This window comes from Haliotis rubra, unplaced genomic scaffold (assembly GCF_003918875.1).
Source record: "Haliotis rubra isolate DU_JTF1 unplaced genomic scaffold, ASM391887v1 Scf315, whole genome shotgun sequence".
NCBI lineage: Eukaryota > Metazoa > Mollusca > Gastropoda > Lepetellida > Haliotidae > Haliotis > Haliotis rubra.
The window spans coordinates 450,839-466,116 of record NW_025766986.1 but is presented as its reverse complement, the minus strand read 5'-3'; the positions used below and the strand labels follow the sequence as shown (position 1 = coordinate 466,116).

General features: G+C 42.1%; 2 protein-coding genes across 2 annotated transcripts; one reads left to right on the top strand and one right to left on the bottom strand.

Moving 5' to 3' along the window:
- Positions 1-1,405: 1,405 nt before the first annotated feature.
- LOC124283430 lies at positions 1,406-1,960 on the bottom strand. The gene is made up of 2 exons (XM_046719487.1): positions 1,905-1,960; positions 1,406-1,772 (listed from the first exon to the last, which is right to left on the bottom strand). The coding sequence occupies exons 1-2, from the start codon at positions 1,958-1,960 to the stop codon at positions 1,406-1,408; spliced, it is 423 nt and encodes a 140-aa protein (XP_046575443.1).
- Positions 1,961-2,477: 517 nt separating this feature from the next.
- Positions 2,478-14,715, top strand: LOC124283415 (RAD50-interacting protein 1-like). The gene is given in 15 exon segments (XM_046719471.1): positions 2,478-2,654; positions 3,173-3,411; positions 3,811-3,984; positions 4,947-5,084; positions 5,515-5,674; positions 6,198-6,311; positions 6,986-7,211; positions 9,372-9,509; positions 9,604-9,803; positions 11,134-11,259; positions 11,884-12,047; positions 12,334-12,517; positions 13,395-13,513; positions 14,276-14,304; positions 14,307-14,715. Coding segments are annotated over 15 exon segments (2,352 nt in total). The 5' UTR covers positions 2,478-2,495; the 3' UTR covers positions 14,489-14,715.
- Positions 14,716-15,278: the final 563 nt, after the last annotated feature.

Below are 15,278 nucleotides of genomic sequence, written 5' to 3'. Positions count from 1 at the left end.
ATTTACCCGATATTTGACATATAACACAGTTAGTGGTAAATGATTGATCTTATTCGACATCCACGTTTCTAAAGACATAAAAAATGATATATACTGTACATAGCTTCAGGCCTACTTGAATCCGTTAATGTTTTATGCATATTCATGCTATCAATACTTTTTATTTATTAATTAGAACATTAACAACTATCGAATTTACCTCATTCAATATGACTGACAACCTGCATTCTTCAACACGTTCTGGTTGAAATGAGTTGTACCAAACGTGGAAAATCTTCTATGTTTCGCCTTAATTTAGAAAAAATACCGGTTAGTCTGTGTGTATTGATTTCCAACAGATAATATTCAAATAAAATCATAAATTTTATGTTAGGTACACAACAGCCTCTCATACGGGAAGAGTCGACCTCGGCGTTTTACTTCTAATGGTGCGGTCCCAGTGCCGACCTCACGCTACTCGACCTTCTCGACCTGAAGGTCGAGTTGGTCGAGTTTCAGAACGAGTTAGGTCGAGTCAGGTCGAGTCAGATCGAATCAGGTCTACCAAGTTTTTGAAAAATTTTTGACATGTCAAAAATTTTCCCCGACTTCCTCCTCGACCTTCGGTCCGAGATGGGGTCGAGACCAGGTAGAGAATAGGTCGAGTTTAGGTCGACATTAGGTCGAGTTGGTCGAGTTGAAGGTCAAGGTCAACTCGAACTGGACTCGACTTGGACTCAACCTGGAATCGACCCACTCGAAGTGAGTCAACCTATCTCGACCTCAACTCGACCTAATCGAGTCCGCGCCGACCGCATAAATGGTCGCCATCTTCCCAGATGCTTCATAAAAGCCAAACGGCAGCCAGTGGTAGCACATCATCTCCACACAAACCTGCTGCCACCCAGAGGTCCACCCTGAGCACACCACCCTCTGCAACACGCCGCAAAGCAGCGGATCAGGCTGGTATCTTCCCCAACTTTGACTCCAGTGCTGCAGCAGGTATATCTCTGTACCTGCCAAGCGGCCTCTTGGACCCTACACACACCTCAGAGGATCAGTCACAATGTTTCAGGACTCTCAGCAAGGACAGTGAAACTGAGAAGTAGAACTTGATACTCATATATTGTCATGAGCACTTTATACTGATGTGAAATGTTACCTTCAGATTATTTAAATGAGTTTCCAATACAAGATTTAAAAGCTTTTTTATCTGATATTTTTTTTGTATTTTCCATCCATTGCTAAGTGTAAATGTAAATACATCTTGTACGATTGTAATAAAGTTTGGTTTGTTCATCATGTATATAGTTAGTTTTCATTGTGGTTTTTTCCGCATTTACCAATTTTAAATAGTGTAAATAAAAAACAAACAAGAGATCCTTTGTAAATGAAGTAGTCCTACATAATAGAGTACATTTTAAAGTCATATGGATATCATTTTCTCTTGCCAATGAACAGCTCCTGGGCCGATGAAATAGTCCTTCAAATAGTTTCTTTGGTTGGCGCCATCTAGTGGGGTAACGTTCCTCGCAGCCCGGTTATCCCCATCAAGCAGCTGTGTGCAGGAGCGCCACTCGCCTTGGGTGAGTGAACAGTCCTCATTTCCCCGGTCTATGAGGTTCATCTGACTGTTCCGGTTCCTCGTTCTCAGCATGTTGTGTAAAGTGACGCAGGCCTGGGTTATCTGTTCAGCTCTGTCTGCAGTGCTATTTAGGGAGCCGAGGAAGATCTGGAACCTCATAGCCAGAATCCCGAAGGTATTCTCCACCACTCGTCTGGCCCGAGACAGTCTGCAAAAGTCACAAATTAAACATTTTAAAGTCAAATGCATTCAAACTTCAAAACCTTTGATATAATATTGCATACACCCAAAGATACTAAGTTATAATTTGATTTAGGTATTTATGGAAAAGAATAATTACCTGCAGTTGAAGATCTGCTGATCTGGGTCCATCTGACGCATGGAAAAGGACTTCATCATCCAGGGCGGAGTGGAAAGGCATCGTCTCCGATGATGAAGTAAGGCACACCATACGGGGAAAAACACACACACACACACACACACACACACACACACCACCACCACCACCACCACTCTGGATCCGCCAATGTTGACTATTTGGTATGTACAGATCAAGTGTAAGGTAGCCAAGACACTGGTGACATATTGTCTAGACGTTGTAAATGGAGTTAACTGATTAGCCACGTGGGAAAGTGATAAACTGTCCCGTCCCTATGAAGCGAATCATAAACTGCCACCACGAGGAATCAGGAAAGTTAAGTAAGGAAACTAGGTAGACATGCAGTTATACTGCAATTTAATATTATCCGACTTGTGACGACTGAGTATAGTGTAATATTGTTGTTTTTAGTGTGATCAAGAAGTTTTTTTTTACCCGTACACAACTTTAGTTATTAAGAATATATATTGCCTGTTGCCAGAGTTCATGCTGACATCGATTGCATTAATAGTAGTAAAGAAAGTAGTAGGGAACTCCAGTATCACTGCCAACATGGCAGCCCCCATGAGCTCTGAGATGTCAACCTCATTATTGGATGACCATGTTGTTAACTACATTAATTCCAAATTCACTGACAACATCAGAACGATATTTAATGCCAAACAACTATACGAAGAGACCCGGGCAAAGAAAGAGTCTTTGGAAAAGAAGGTTTTTGTTTCGTTTTCTTCAACGTTATCCATATTTCGCCCTTTCGATTTCACATCATCACATAATCAGAAGCCCCAATAAAATCCCCTGTATATTTTCAGTACAGTTGTTTTGCTTAGTGACAACAATTTTAATGCATAGTAACTATTGTGATCTTCTTCATTATTTTATCATTATAGGTATTTAGAAGATGGACATACAAGTTTAAGAAAAGGAGACACTTTTGAAGGATAGCAACAATTTTGAAGGATTGCAACATCTATATTATACATGCACATTTAAGAACTTTGGGGATACCTCTTGATCATTCATATGCTTGAACAATTTACTATGTAGCTCCTCATTGCTGCAAACGTGGACGTCTGCAGGTTAGGGGTATTATCACACTAATTTATATATGAAGAGTCTATAATTAGAACTGAACATGTTGTGTATGTATACCGAAGAAGTTGCTATCCATAATAAAACAACTGCATTTATTGTCATTGCATTGACCTGTTTACTTTGTATTGATTTAGGTCTCACTTGCCAGTTCAGAAGTTCCATCAGAAATTAAGGCAATCAAAAATGCTCAGACTATCAGCAAACAGATTAAGAAAGTTGGTGAGAATCAAGAAACAGTGAGGCATGATATTCTGGACCATCTGCGTGTACACAAACCCATGCTGGATGAGCTGACAGTACTCACTCAGCAGGTGGAGGAGCTGGAACAATACACCAAATACCTTAGCATTGTTGCAAAGGTGGAAGAGTGCAGGTTATATTACACCTTTTTTCTGTAATGTTAATTGACTCTTCTTACGCATTTTGATCATGTTAACAGATAATAGAATAACAAGGAAGTCAAATAAAAATGTAGATTCATCTTTTCTAAAGATTTTTTTACCATACAATCAGATCTACATTTTGGCTTTAATTCTGTGAAATCTAAAATTATTCATAAAATAAAACATAACAGTACAGTCTCTGCCTATATATATCAAATTCTGTTCAGTCGAGTAGGCTCAGCTATCTGTAGTCCTTAAGACAATGATATCTTCAGAAATTGATCCTGGGAGTCTAGTTCAGTCCAGTAAACTTAAAGGTTTTGAGTCCAGACTGTAAAGCTCAGATTTGCCAAACAGTAACTTTATTAACCTTGGGGCATCATTTTCAGCTCCCAGTTACAAGCTGCACTAATCACAGAGTCTATGGGCAGTGCAGTGGAGGTGTTTAATAGTCTGACTGCCCTGTACGACAGTTTGGAGGAGTCCTCGTGCAAAAACCTGGTGCAGTTCACCAAGGAGACAATCTTATTTTGGAACAAGTTACTTAAGGATAAAATAGCAGCGTAAGCAAATCTGTGTCATATTGGTAATTCAAGTTGTTCCAGTTCCAGATCATGGTTATTGAACATGTTGAAAAGTCTGACTCTACACATGTTTAGACATATTCTACATAGTCATACATTTCTATTGAATGTTTCAGTATATTCATATTCCATAAGTTGATCACAAAGTTGCCAAGATCAATTTGAAGCTGTTTGAATGACTATGACTATGTTTTAGAAGAGTATTCATTCATGTACAGACATAAATTATGAAGAGTTCTCTGTATCCTTCAGTTGCTTTCACCCGTGAAGAACCCGTGAAGATCCGGGGTAGAATAGGTCTTCAGCAACCCATGTGCTTGCCATAAAAAGGCGACTATCTTGTCGTAAGAGGCGACTAACGGGATCGGGTGGTCAGTTTCGCTGACTTGATTGACACATGTCATCGGTTCCCAATTGCGCAGATCGATGCTCATGCTGTTGGTCACTGGATTGTCTGGTCCAGACTCGATTATTTACAGACCGCCGCCATATAGCTGGAATATTGCTGAGTGCGGCGTAAAACTAAACTCACTCACTCACTCACCCGTGAAGATCCAGTTTAGAATTGATCTTCAGTAACCCATACTTGTCGTAAGAGATGACTCACTAACTTGGTTGACACATGTCATTGTATCCCAAATGTGTAGATTGATGCTCCTGCTGTTGGTCACTGGATTGTTTGGTCCAGACTATTTATTTACAGACCGCCGCCTTATAGCTGGAATATTGCTGAGTGCAGCGTTAAACAACAAACCAAGCACCAGCCAGACTGCCACCATATAGCTGGTATATTGCTGAACTCAACTCAAAGTTAAATTTCTTTCAGTTATGCCGTTAAGTAATGCATATATGTTCTGTCTCTTACATATTTGTTGACTTAAAATGTTGTTTGACCTCTGTTGCATGAACAATACACTGATTGTAATATTTTGATTACAAAGGGAATTTGAGGATGTTCTGAAGGCAATGCGATGGCCACTGGTAGCATCAACTATTAAAGCACCTATTGTTGCAAATGCAACTGAGATGAAGTCAAGAATGCAGTCGCTCTTCAAGCAACTCTTACAACTTGTCCTACCGTATCCTTTTTGTGCATATTGCTGAACATTGGTAAATTTACTATGTAAATTATCTCCCTTTGCCCATTGTTGTGATTGGTACAGACAGCAATATTGCTGGAAGTCAGTGACAGATGCTTGACTCTAAGTTTCCTGTTAGTAAAACCATGTTTGCTGTAGTTTCTTTCATGAACATACATTATATAAACAAAAGATAAATGGTAATACAAGAATTGATTTATTTTTTTTTTATAAATTGTTAACTATTACACCATTCTAATATCCAGTTAAAAGACCACGGTTCAGTCAATCAAGTGTACAGTGTGTGAAGCTCAATTTTTAAAACCCTTGTTGTGATGTTGGTGGAGAATTACGAAAACAGTTTTGAAGCCCTACTCTGTCCCAACTGCCTGAATACAATGTTGAGTGACAGTTTCCTTGACCCTAGTAGTGACACCATCTCTATCGAGACCCAAGTGTCGAGCCCCACCCTGCTGAATATCCCGGGGCTGAAGCCCCTCATCCTGCCCCTCCAGCTGATGCTGAAGCCACTGAAGAAGAGGTTCAAGTATCACTTCTATGGGAAGAAACAGACAAACAGCCTCGACAAGGTAGGGCACTGTAATTTATGAGTTTGTCCCCAAAGTAAGGTCATCTGTGGGATGCCTTCACACCCTATTACATATGCTGTATCAATAAAATGCATGTCCCAAGCATCGTATTGCAACTTATTTTGCTCAAAGCAGCTAAATGCTTTGTCTACATGAGCAAAGTACCCATGAAGATCCGGGTTAGAATTGGTCTTCAGCAACCCATGCATGTCGTAAGAGGTGACTAACGGGATCTGGGGGTCAGGTGTTATCATATCCCAATTGCATAGAACGATGCTAATGTTGTTGATCACTGGATTGTCTGGTACAGACTCGATTATTTACAGTCTGCTGCCATGTAGCTGGAATATTGCTGAGTGCGGCGTTAAATAACAAACATTCAACCAACATGCTCAAAGAGGTTAACCCATCAGCAAGGTAAGGGTGGTTGCAGCCAAATTTACAACATGTGCATGACATGATCATGGAGAATTGCACTGATCTGTAAGGTTCCAGGCAGTCATGTTTGTGTTCGTCCTTGTAGCCGGAGTGGTACTTCACCCAAGTGTTGAGCTGGATCCGAGACCACAATGACTTCCTCCTGAAGAACATCCAACCCTTGCTGAAGGAGGCTGGCCATGACAACCTCGATGCCAAGGTCAGTCAGTGTACCATCATGTACCATATCCAAGGATATTGTCTCTATTTCTATCATCGATATTAAAAAACAGAGTTGTGTCCCTTTGGCCTGCCATGGCGTGATGACAGTGATTTCCAAGAACTGTCAATTGTCATATCCAAAGATGCTGTGTCCAGTCTTATCATTCATATATATTCATACATATATATATATGATCTTGGTCTATTTTTACTTCCATCACAAGACCCGTGAAGATGCGGGTTAGAATTGGGCTTCAGTAGCCCATGCTTGTTGTACGAGGTGACTAACAGGATCGGGTGGTCAGGCTCAATGACTTGGTTGAAACATGTCATCGGTAGATTGATGCGCCTGATGTTGATCACTGGATTGTCTGGTCCAAACTCGATTATTTACAGACTGCCGCCACATAGCTGGAATATTGCTGAGTGCGGCGTAAAACTAAACTCACTCACACTCACACTTCCATCATAAAAAGTAATCCTTACAGTTACTGTGATCTTGTTTCTAGAATTGATGTCAAGGGCAAAGTTATGGAATGGCAAATCCGGCTGCAACGTTCGTGTTTCTATTTTCACTCCAATCACAAAATGTAGGTCTTACCATAACCCTGATTCCGTTTCTAGAATTGGAGTGTAAAAATCTGATTGGCATTACAACCTTCCTGTTGACAGGTTGAGTTGATGCGTGGCCTGGTGATACTGGTAATGGAGAAGATGGTCAATGACCTCCCGGAGCTGGTGTATGATGAACACTTCTTCTCCCACATGGTGGACGAGGCCCTGCTCTTTGACAAGGAGCTGAGACTCACCTACAACTACCCTAGCACAGAGCCCGGCTGTCTCCATGTGCTGTCCTCAGGCGAGGCCATCGACAAGTGGCTTATCATAGAGAAGAGGTGTAAGTTGCATCATCATCATCATCAGCAGCTCACTGGATTGTCTGGTCCAGACTCGATTATTTGCAGACCGCCGCCATATACCGGTAGCTGGAATATTGCTGAGTGTGGCGTAAAACTAAACTCACTCACTCACTCATCATCACAGGGATTTTGCTAGACCTGCTTACAAGTAGTTTTCAGCCCCAATTCTACAGAAAATGTCAGCTAAAAGGTTCCCCAGTTGGAATTAGACTTTTCCCCAATTCATCACACCAAAGAACTGGGTTCAGCTCCCAGTGTGGTTAAAAGATGTGTTATAATTATAGGTACTAGGTATTGTTATGGTTTTTGAAGGTGACATGTATTTTACTGATGACAGGGCCAGTGCAAAGGAACAGACTTCAATAGTTAGTGTTATAGTATGACCAGAAATTATTGAGAATTTTAGGAATATGTTTAATTTGATTTCTAGTATAAACAACCTTGACCAGCTATCAAGTGCTTGGTTTCATTCAAGAGATTCAACTCCGTTAATCCTTTTTCATTAGTTTGTGAAGAGTTATCCCCCTTTGTTTACTTGCTAGCAGACGACATTTTCAGTGATCCTCAGTATGGATGATTTAGAGAAGAGGAAGTTGATTTTAGAGTATTATAACAAGGACATCAGATCAGTTAAAGTGATTTCAAGTAGAACAAGCATCCCTTTGTCCACTGTTTATCGTGTTTTGAACAATATTGCAAATGGATATGGCATTGAGCACCAGGGAGGCGCAGGTAGGCCAAGACAATTGACTGTCGGTGACAGGAGGCGGCTTGGTATTGTATTCTTGTTTCTAAAAACAAATGAAGGAGTTTAGAAAACTTAAGGCTGGATATGATTGATAGATGAACTGTGGCTGTCTGTAAGGAGACAATTAGAACTGAGCTGCATGCAATGGGTTGGTAGAAAAGTCTAGGAATTATTTCACCAACCTCAAAATCTGAACAAAAGGAGCGAAGGTTGAACTGGTGCTTACAGCATAGAAATTTTAACTGGGACAATGTGATTTTCTCAGATGAAAGTTCGGTGTGGCTGTTTCCTAATAAACTGAAATTCTGGACCAAACAAACTGAAAAACCTTTGTATCAGCGCCCAAAGTACAGTCCAAAATTTAACGTGTGGGGTGGCATATCAGAGTTAGGGGCAACGCCCCTCTGTGTATTTGAAGGGAATATGAACAGTGAGCGGTACACAGATATTCTCGAGGGACATTTACTTCCATCTGCTCATTTTGGATTTTCCAGCAGGACAACGACCCAAAACATCGTTCAAAGCATTCACAGGCCTGGTTTTGGACCCAAAATATAATAATGTCCATAAAATATGACATTATTAGATTGGCCAAGCTATAGCCCTGACCTAAATAGAAAATGTTTGGGGACTTATGAAGGAAAGTGTCAATAAGAAAAATCTGACAAATATTGCTGAAATGAAAGAAGAGGTGGTCCGATATTGGGACAGCATGGACAACGACTTTCTAACTTCTTTGATCAGTAGTATGCCCCGCTGCATTGAAGCCTGCATTGCTGCCCATGGAGACTTGACAAAATACTAACTGTTCACCTGTCTTTGTATCTGGAGTTATGTTCTGATAATATTCACATTTAATACGTGAGTAATGAGTGAAAAATATTTAAAAATTTACAATCTTTAAATTCTCAATAATTTCTGGTTGTACTGTACAGGGTTTGACAGGACACCTTGTGATCAGAGTGCAAAATAGCCACTGGCCCGCTAGCCTGGTGGCTAGTAAAAAGCCAGCCAGGCCAGTAAATCTCCATAGTTACTGGCCTGACTGGCTGGTGAATTTTGTGATAAAATATCACTTCATCATATTAGCATACACTAATGAAAGAAACCATGTGTTCATCACATTCAACTTAATGAAGAAACCAGTGTCTACATTCAAAGCTAGTGAAATTTTTGTGGGCAAGTACCTTTCAGGCATAGCTAGCCCGACTGGCTAGCATAATTTAGGAAGTATTTCACACACTGCTTGTGATAATTTGGAAGAATTACTTGTTTTGTACCCAAATATACTCTTGAAATACTGGTCAGTTATGTGTTAACTGTTATGTTGTGTTTGATTGTTGCATAATGTGGAAGGAAATATTGGGCACATGCATTATTTGTGTTTCAGTTGCCATACAGAAGATTGAGGCAATGCTGTCGTCTCCCACAGCCTGGCAGTCCCAGTACAAGGACATCACTGACGTGGACGAGCTGAAGGTGCCTGAGTGTGGGGAGAGCTTCATGACGCTCCTCCTCACCATCACAGGTAACTCACACATCACAAAGTCGGAACCCCTAGAGAAGCCCTCATACTTCTTTTTGTAGCATTCAGATGTTAAATATGTGTTTGTCATCTTCAGACCGGTACAAGCCACTGCCTGATGTAAGCAGCAAGTTACGCTTCCTTGGGCTGCAACTTGAGCTACTGGAGGACTTCCGTGTTCGTGTGGTGCAAGTGATGAAGCAGGAGACACACAACCCTGTAGGGAGCTGCTTCTGTGCTATACTCAACACAGTGCACTATGTGGGAGAGGTCCTCCAGGAGTGGAGTGAGACGGTGGTAAGTGTTGTAGATAACCCTGTAGGGAGCTGCTTCTGTGCTATACTCAACACAGTGCACTAAGGAGTGGAGTGAGAGATGGTGGTAAGTGTTGTAGATAACCCTGTAGGGAGCTGCTTCTGTGCTATACTCAACACAGTGCACTATGTGGGAGAGGTGCTTCAAGAGTGGTGTGTAGAACCCTGAGTGGGTAAGTGCACTATTGTAAGTGTACAGTGGAGTAAGATAACCCTGTAGGAGCTGCTTCTGTGCTATACTCAACACAGTGCACTATGTGGGAGAGGTGCTTCAAGAGTGGAGTGAGACAGTGGTAAGTGTTGTAGATAACCCTGTAGGGAGCTGCTTCTGTGCTATACTCAACACAGTGCACTATGTGGGAGAGGTGCTTCAAGAGTGGAGTGAGACAGTGGTAAGTGTTGTAGATAACCCTGTAGGGAGCTGCTTCTGTGCTATACTCAACACAGTGCACTATGTGGGAGAGGTGCTTCAAGAGTGGAGTGAGACAGTGGTAAGTGTTGTAGATAACCCTGTAGGGAGCTGCTTCTGTGTTATACTCAACACAGTGCACACAGAGGTGCAGTGGGAGAGGGAGTGGAGTGAGACGCGGTGGTAAGTGTTGTAGATAACCCTGTAGGGAGCTGCTTCTGTGTTATACTCAACACAGTGCACTATGTGGGAGAGGTGCTTCAAGAGTGGAGTGAGACGGTGGTAAGTGTTGTAGATAACCCTGTAGGGAGCTGCTTCTGTGCTATACTCAACACAGTGCACTATGTGGGAGAGGTCCTCCAGGAGTGGAGTGAGACGGTGGTAAGTGTTGTAGATAACCCTGTAGGGAGCTGCTTCTGTGCTATACTCAACACAGTGCACTATGTTGGAGAGGTTGTTTAGGAGTGGAGTGAGACAATTCCTGTGAAGTACAGGTTTATAGACATCTACAATAATTGAGTACACAAAACTATAACTTACCCAATTTCCTTGCCAAATTACATGTGCTCCTTTCAGATATCTTGTTTCAGTGTTCATGACCTCACAGTATGGCTCTCACTTTGATTCACCTTCACTGTGCACAAAATTTGTAGCGTATCTTCTCCAGAATTTTGGAGTAGGGGTGTGCATGTAAATCATAAAGTCCAAAGGCACCCAGCCTCTGGATCCGCCCCTTGTAGATCCTTTACTTGTCCAGATTCCTCACTTAAGTACAAAGTGCGAGGCCTGTTCTTGGTGGCCCATACTGTGACATTGCTGGAATGTTTTGGCATGTGGCGTAATATCATACAGACACGGTATTCTTAACATGACTGAGTAGTTGTTTTATCTGTTTTTGTTTCAGTTTTTTATCCAGCTAATGTATCAAAAATCCACATATTCCCAGAGGATGAAGAAGGAGAAACAGAGTAAAGCAAAAGGTGACCGACCCCGGTCTCTCTCCCTCAGCCAGTCCGCAGACTCCAGCAAGGTATTGGTTACCACCCCTTGTGCCCTTAATTAAAAAATGCAACAACTCAAAGCCTTCTTGCTTTGGCCATTTGGTCCACTTAATCAGAATGGCAGTTACTTCTAAACACAAGTCAAAGCAGTTAAGATCATAGTCCACAAAAAGCAAATTTTGAACCCACGAAAATGCCATCCATGACAACATTAGTCCTTGCCTAGACATTCCAAATGACATTGACGGTACTTGATGTCACCCTGTCTGGTGCATGCTCATTATTAGGGGCGGTGGGGTAGCCTAATGGTTAAAGCGTTGGCTCGTCACGCCGAAGACCCGGGTTCGAATCCCCACATGGGCACAATGTGTGAAGCTCATTTCTGGTGTCCCCCGCCGTGATGTTGCTGGAATATTGCTAAAAGCGGCGTAAAACCAAACTCAGTCAGTCAGTCAGTCATGCTCATCATTAGGTGGTTAAAACAAGCTGGGAGTCCATATAATGCATCTGTGCTTGGTGTCCCATAAAAACAACGTAAATCCAGACTAATGCAAATAGCCACATATGCACCTGGCTGCACAACGCTATGTGATTGAAACACTCATGAACATGACATTAAAGTCGATTTCAAGTCATTGTTTCTGTATGTCCAGCTGAGTGAGGACCTTGACATCAGCAACCTGCCAACTCTGAACACCACCGTGTTTGATGACATCACTGATCTGTTTGAGTCCCTCAAGGTGGACATGTTGAAGAACAGTGTGAGCTATGTCTTCACTGACTTCCACGCCAGGAGTCAGCCCTACAGGAAGGACAGGTGAGAGATAGGACTGATGTTTTGTATTGCTTCGTCAGCCAGGCAGGTGGGCAGAGTGTACCTTTAGGCTTTGCTTTCGTCAGCCAGACAGGTGGGCAGAGTGTACCTTTAGACTTTGTTCTGTCAGCCAGACAGGTGGGCAGAGTGTACCTTTAGGCTTTGCTTCGTCAGCCAGACAAGTGGGCAGAGTGTACCTTTAGGCTTTGCTTCATCAGCCAGACAGGTTGGCAAAGTGGACCTTTGCTTGTCACATCAAAGTCCCCAGTTTGATGAATCTCTGTTGCAGATGGATTTCTCTACCATCCCAGAAAGACCTGATGATCACGCTGGGTCTGTCAGCCTCAGCCTGTGAGATGCTGCTCGTCCTCAAGGATCATCTGGCTGTCATGGAGGACCTCCTCAGCAAGCCACTGTTCCACAAGTTCTGGCAGCGGTTGGCAGAGAAAATAAATAAATTCATCCTTGATGAGGTACTGCACATTTTCAAAGATGCCATCCGTTAAGATTTTGGTGCAGTGGTTATGATTTGAAGACTAACTTTTCGTTGGTACTCTTGTCCTCTCAAAATTACAACAGGGGCTGTTTGGGACAAATTGTTTACTCAGCATATTATTGTTACTGAACAGTGACAGGTGTCATTACATTGGGACTTTCCTGACCAATAAGAGCCATGTTTTCAATTAAGATGGTAAGAATATATCCATTACTTTGTGTTACAAGATATCTGATCTTTGTTAAAGTGGGGCGGTTGGGTAGCCTAATGGTGAAAACGTCTGATCGTCACGCTGAAGACCCGGGTTCAATTCCCCACATGGGTACAATGTGTGAAGCCCATTTCTGGTGTCCCCCCACCATGATATTGCTGGAATATTGCTAAAAGCGGCGTAAAACCATACTCACTCACTCACTCACTCATTGTTAAGGTACATTTAGCGCACCTGATGGATCTGTGCTCGTGCAAACAGGGAACTTCTTCTATACTACTTGCTTCACTTACATCAAGACCTAACATGTCAAAGTGAAAACCCACCTCATCATGCTTTTCAAACTTATGCTTTTCACCCATATTATGAAAGCTTTATTTAGGGTTGATATCTCTGCATTATCAGTTTCAGTGATTGTTGCAGAGTTGTGTCCCTTATAGCCCTGCCAGGATCTTCTGGTTGGGGATTTGAATGCTAACATTCCTTTGCTAACTGTGTCTCTTTTTGTCAACTTTGTTCCATGTTTCACAAAAGTGGTATGCATCTATGACACATTAAACTGGCATGATATGATATAACTTACAGACTATTTGAAAGAACCTCTAACACAAGTGACTGTGTTGACCTTGTGGTCTTGTTTCAGGTGATCTTGTCCAACCACTTCAATGAAGGGGGAGCAGCACAGCTTCAGTTCGATATGACTCGTAATCTCTTCCCACTGTTTGGCGAGTTCACCAACAAACCAGACACCTACTTCAGAGAGTGAGTGACCTATCAGGTGCCCTTTGTGTAGAAAGAGTCACTTGTGTTTCATGTGCAGATCAGTGAGGATTAGGAAGTTACCAGTTATACCTTCAGCTTGTTATATTCAAGGTCATCACGACACTTTACAACACTATTTCAAACTCTTGTTAACACGATATCTCATGAACTGTTGTACTCAATGTCTTCAAATTTGGTGACAGCCTACATTGGGGATTACACAGACACCAGTTGATTAGGGTGACCTTGACCTTATCTTCAAGGTCACCACGGCACTTTGACCACTTTTGAAACTCTTGTTAACGCAATATCTCATGAACTGTTGTACCCAATGTCTTCAATTATGTCGACAGCCTCACTTGGGTGATTATGCAGACACCAGTCATTTTTCAGGCATCTTGTATGTGACCAAAAAATAAAAAGTAGCAAATGTGTTATAAATATTCCATTCTTTAGTGGCCAGGGACATTGCCATATTAGTGGCAAACACTTGTTGTGTCATTGCGCCCAATGGTTTTGGTTGTTGCTAATGCTATCAGTCACATCTGAGTCATTAGAGTAACTGAAAGTCACACTTTGTTCTTGCCTTTGGGGGCGGTCGAAGACCTGGGTTCGATTCCTTACATGGGTACAAAGTGTGACTCCTATTTCTGGTGTCCCCTGTGGTGATATTGCTGGAACATTGCTAGAAGCGGCGTAAAACACAACTCACTCCCTCTTGCCTAAAATTGAAACAAACTCATTTCCTTCTAAATATTTCAGAGTGAAGGAAGCCTGTACATTACTGACATTAAAACCGGCTCCGCCATCCTCCTGAAGGAGGTTCTGCACTCAGCCCTCCATGAAGCCAAGAAGGACCCTAATGCCAAGTCCGCAGACCCTAAAACTGCCTTACACGAAGTAGGGATCTACAAGATCTCACCTAGCCTTGCAGAGTCCATACTGAGTATGAGAACCAACCTTTCTGTCAGGTGATCAAGAGGAACAGTGACAAGTTCTGAAGGTGTTCGTCTCATCCTCGTCCATCAGGGTTATATTTTCTCCACCTTATAGTCTGGGTTTTGCCAGGCTGGGCTGAACATGGTATACTATTTGGTATTAATATACTTAAGTCAAGAGGATTCTCAGAGGTAGCTGCAATGTATATCTTATCTTTAGAACAGCGTTAATATACTGTTGTATCCTTAACATTAAAAATAAAAGTGGCGGTGTGTGGTCCTGTGCGTAGAGCTCAGGTCACAATCAGTTGAAGTTAAGCAACGTTGGTCGCGGACAGTCCTCTGATGGGTGACAGTGTTTGGCAGCTTGACTCCTGAAAGTTTCTAGGACTTCAGTCCTGCCCCACAACGAAGCACATGTGTGACATGTGGTCTCACCTTAGGCAAGTGAGTTTGTTCAAAATTGCCTCTGTCCACCCAGCAGTAAAATTGGGTACCTGGTATGATACGATGGTAGTCTGAATTTGAACCTTGAGTGCCTGACAGGCGACCGGTTGTATTCTCCACATGGAGTGTTCTGTACTCGTTGACCAGGGGTAATATGTCAGCGCTTTGAGCATGCAATGTGCATGGATAAACGCGCAATATAAATGGACTATTATTATTATTATAAATCAGCGTTTTGAATATATACCACTTAAAAGAAGTTAAAGCACATGCAATTCAGTCAAGTTAGTGTTGTGTATCTGTCACAACATAGCATGACCATTTAACTATATTAACATGAAAGAATTCTGTAACTTTTTGTGATGGGTACGGTATGTAAA

What these genes read in the sequence shown, in the direction of transcription:
- LOC124283430 (XM_046719487.1), bottom strand. Translation starts at nt 1,960, where the DNA reads ATGAAGTCCTTTTCCATGCGTCAGATGGACCCAGATCAGCAGATCTTC. An exon ending in CAGCAGATCTTCAACTGCAG is followed by an intron (nt 1,773 to 1,904) that starts GTAATTATTCTT and finishes TGACTTTTGCAG; the next exon opens with ACTGTCTCGGGCCAGACGAG.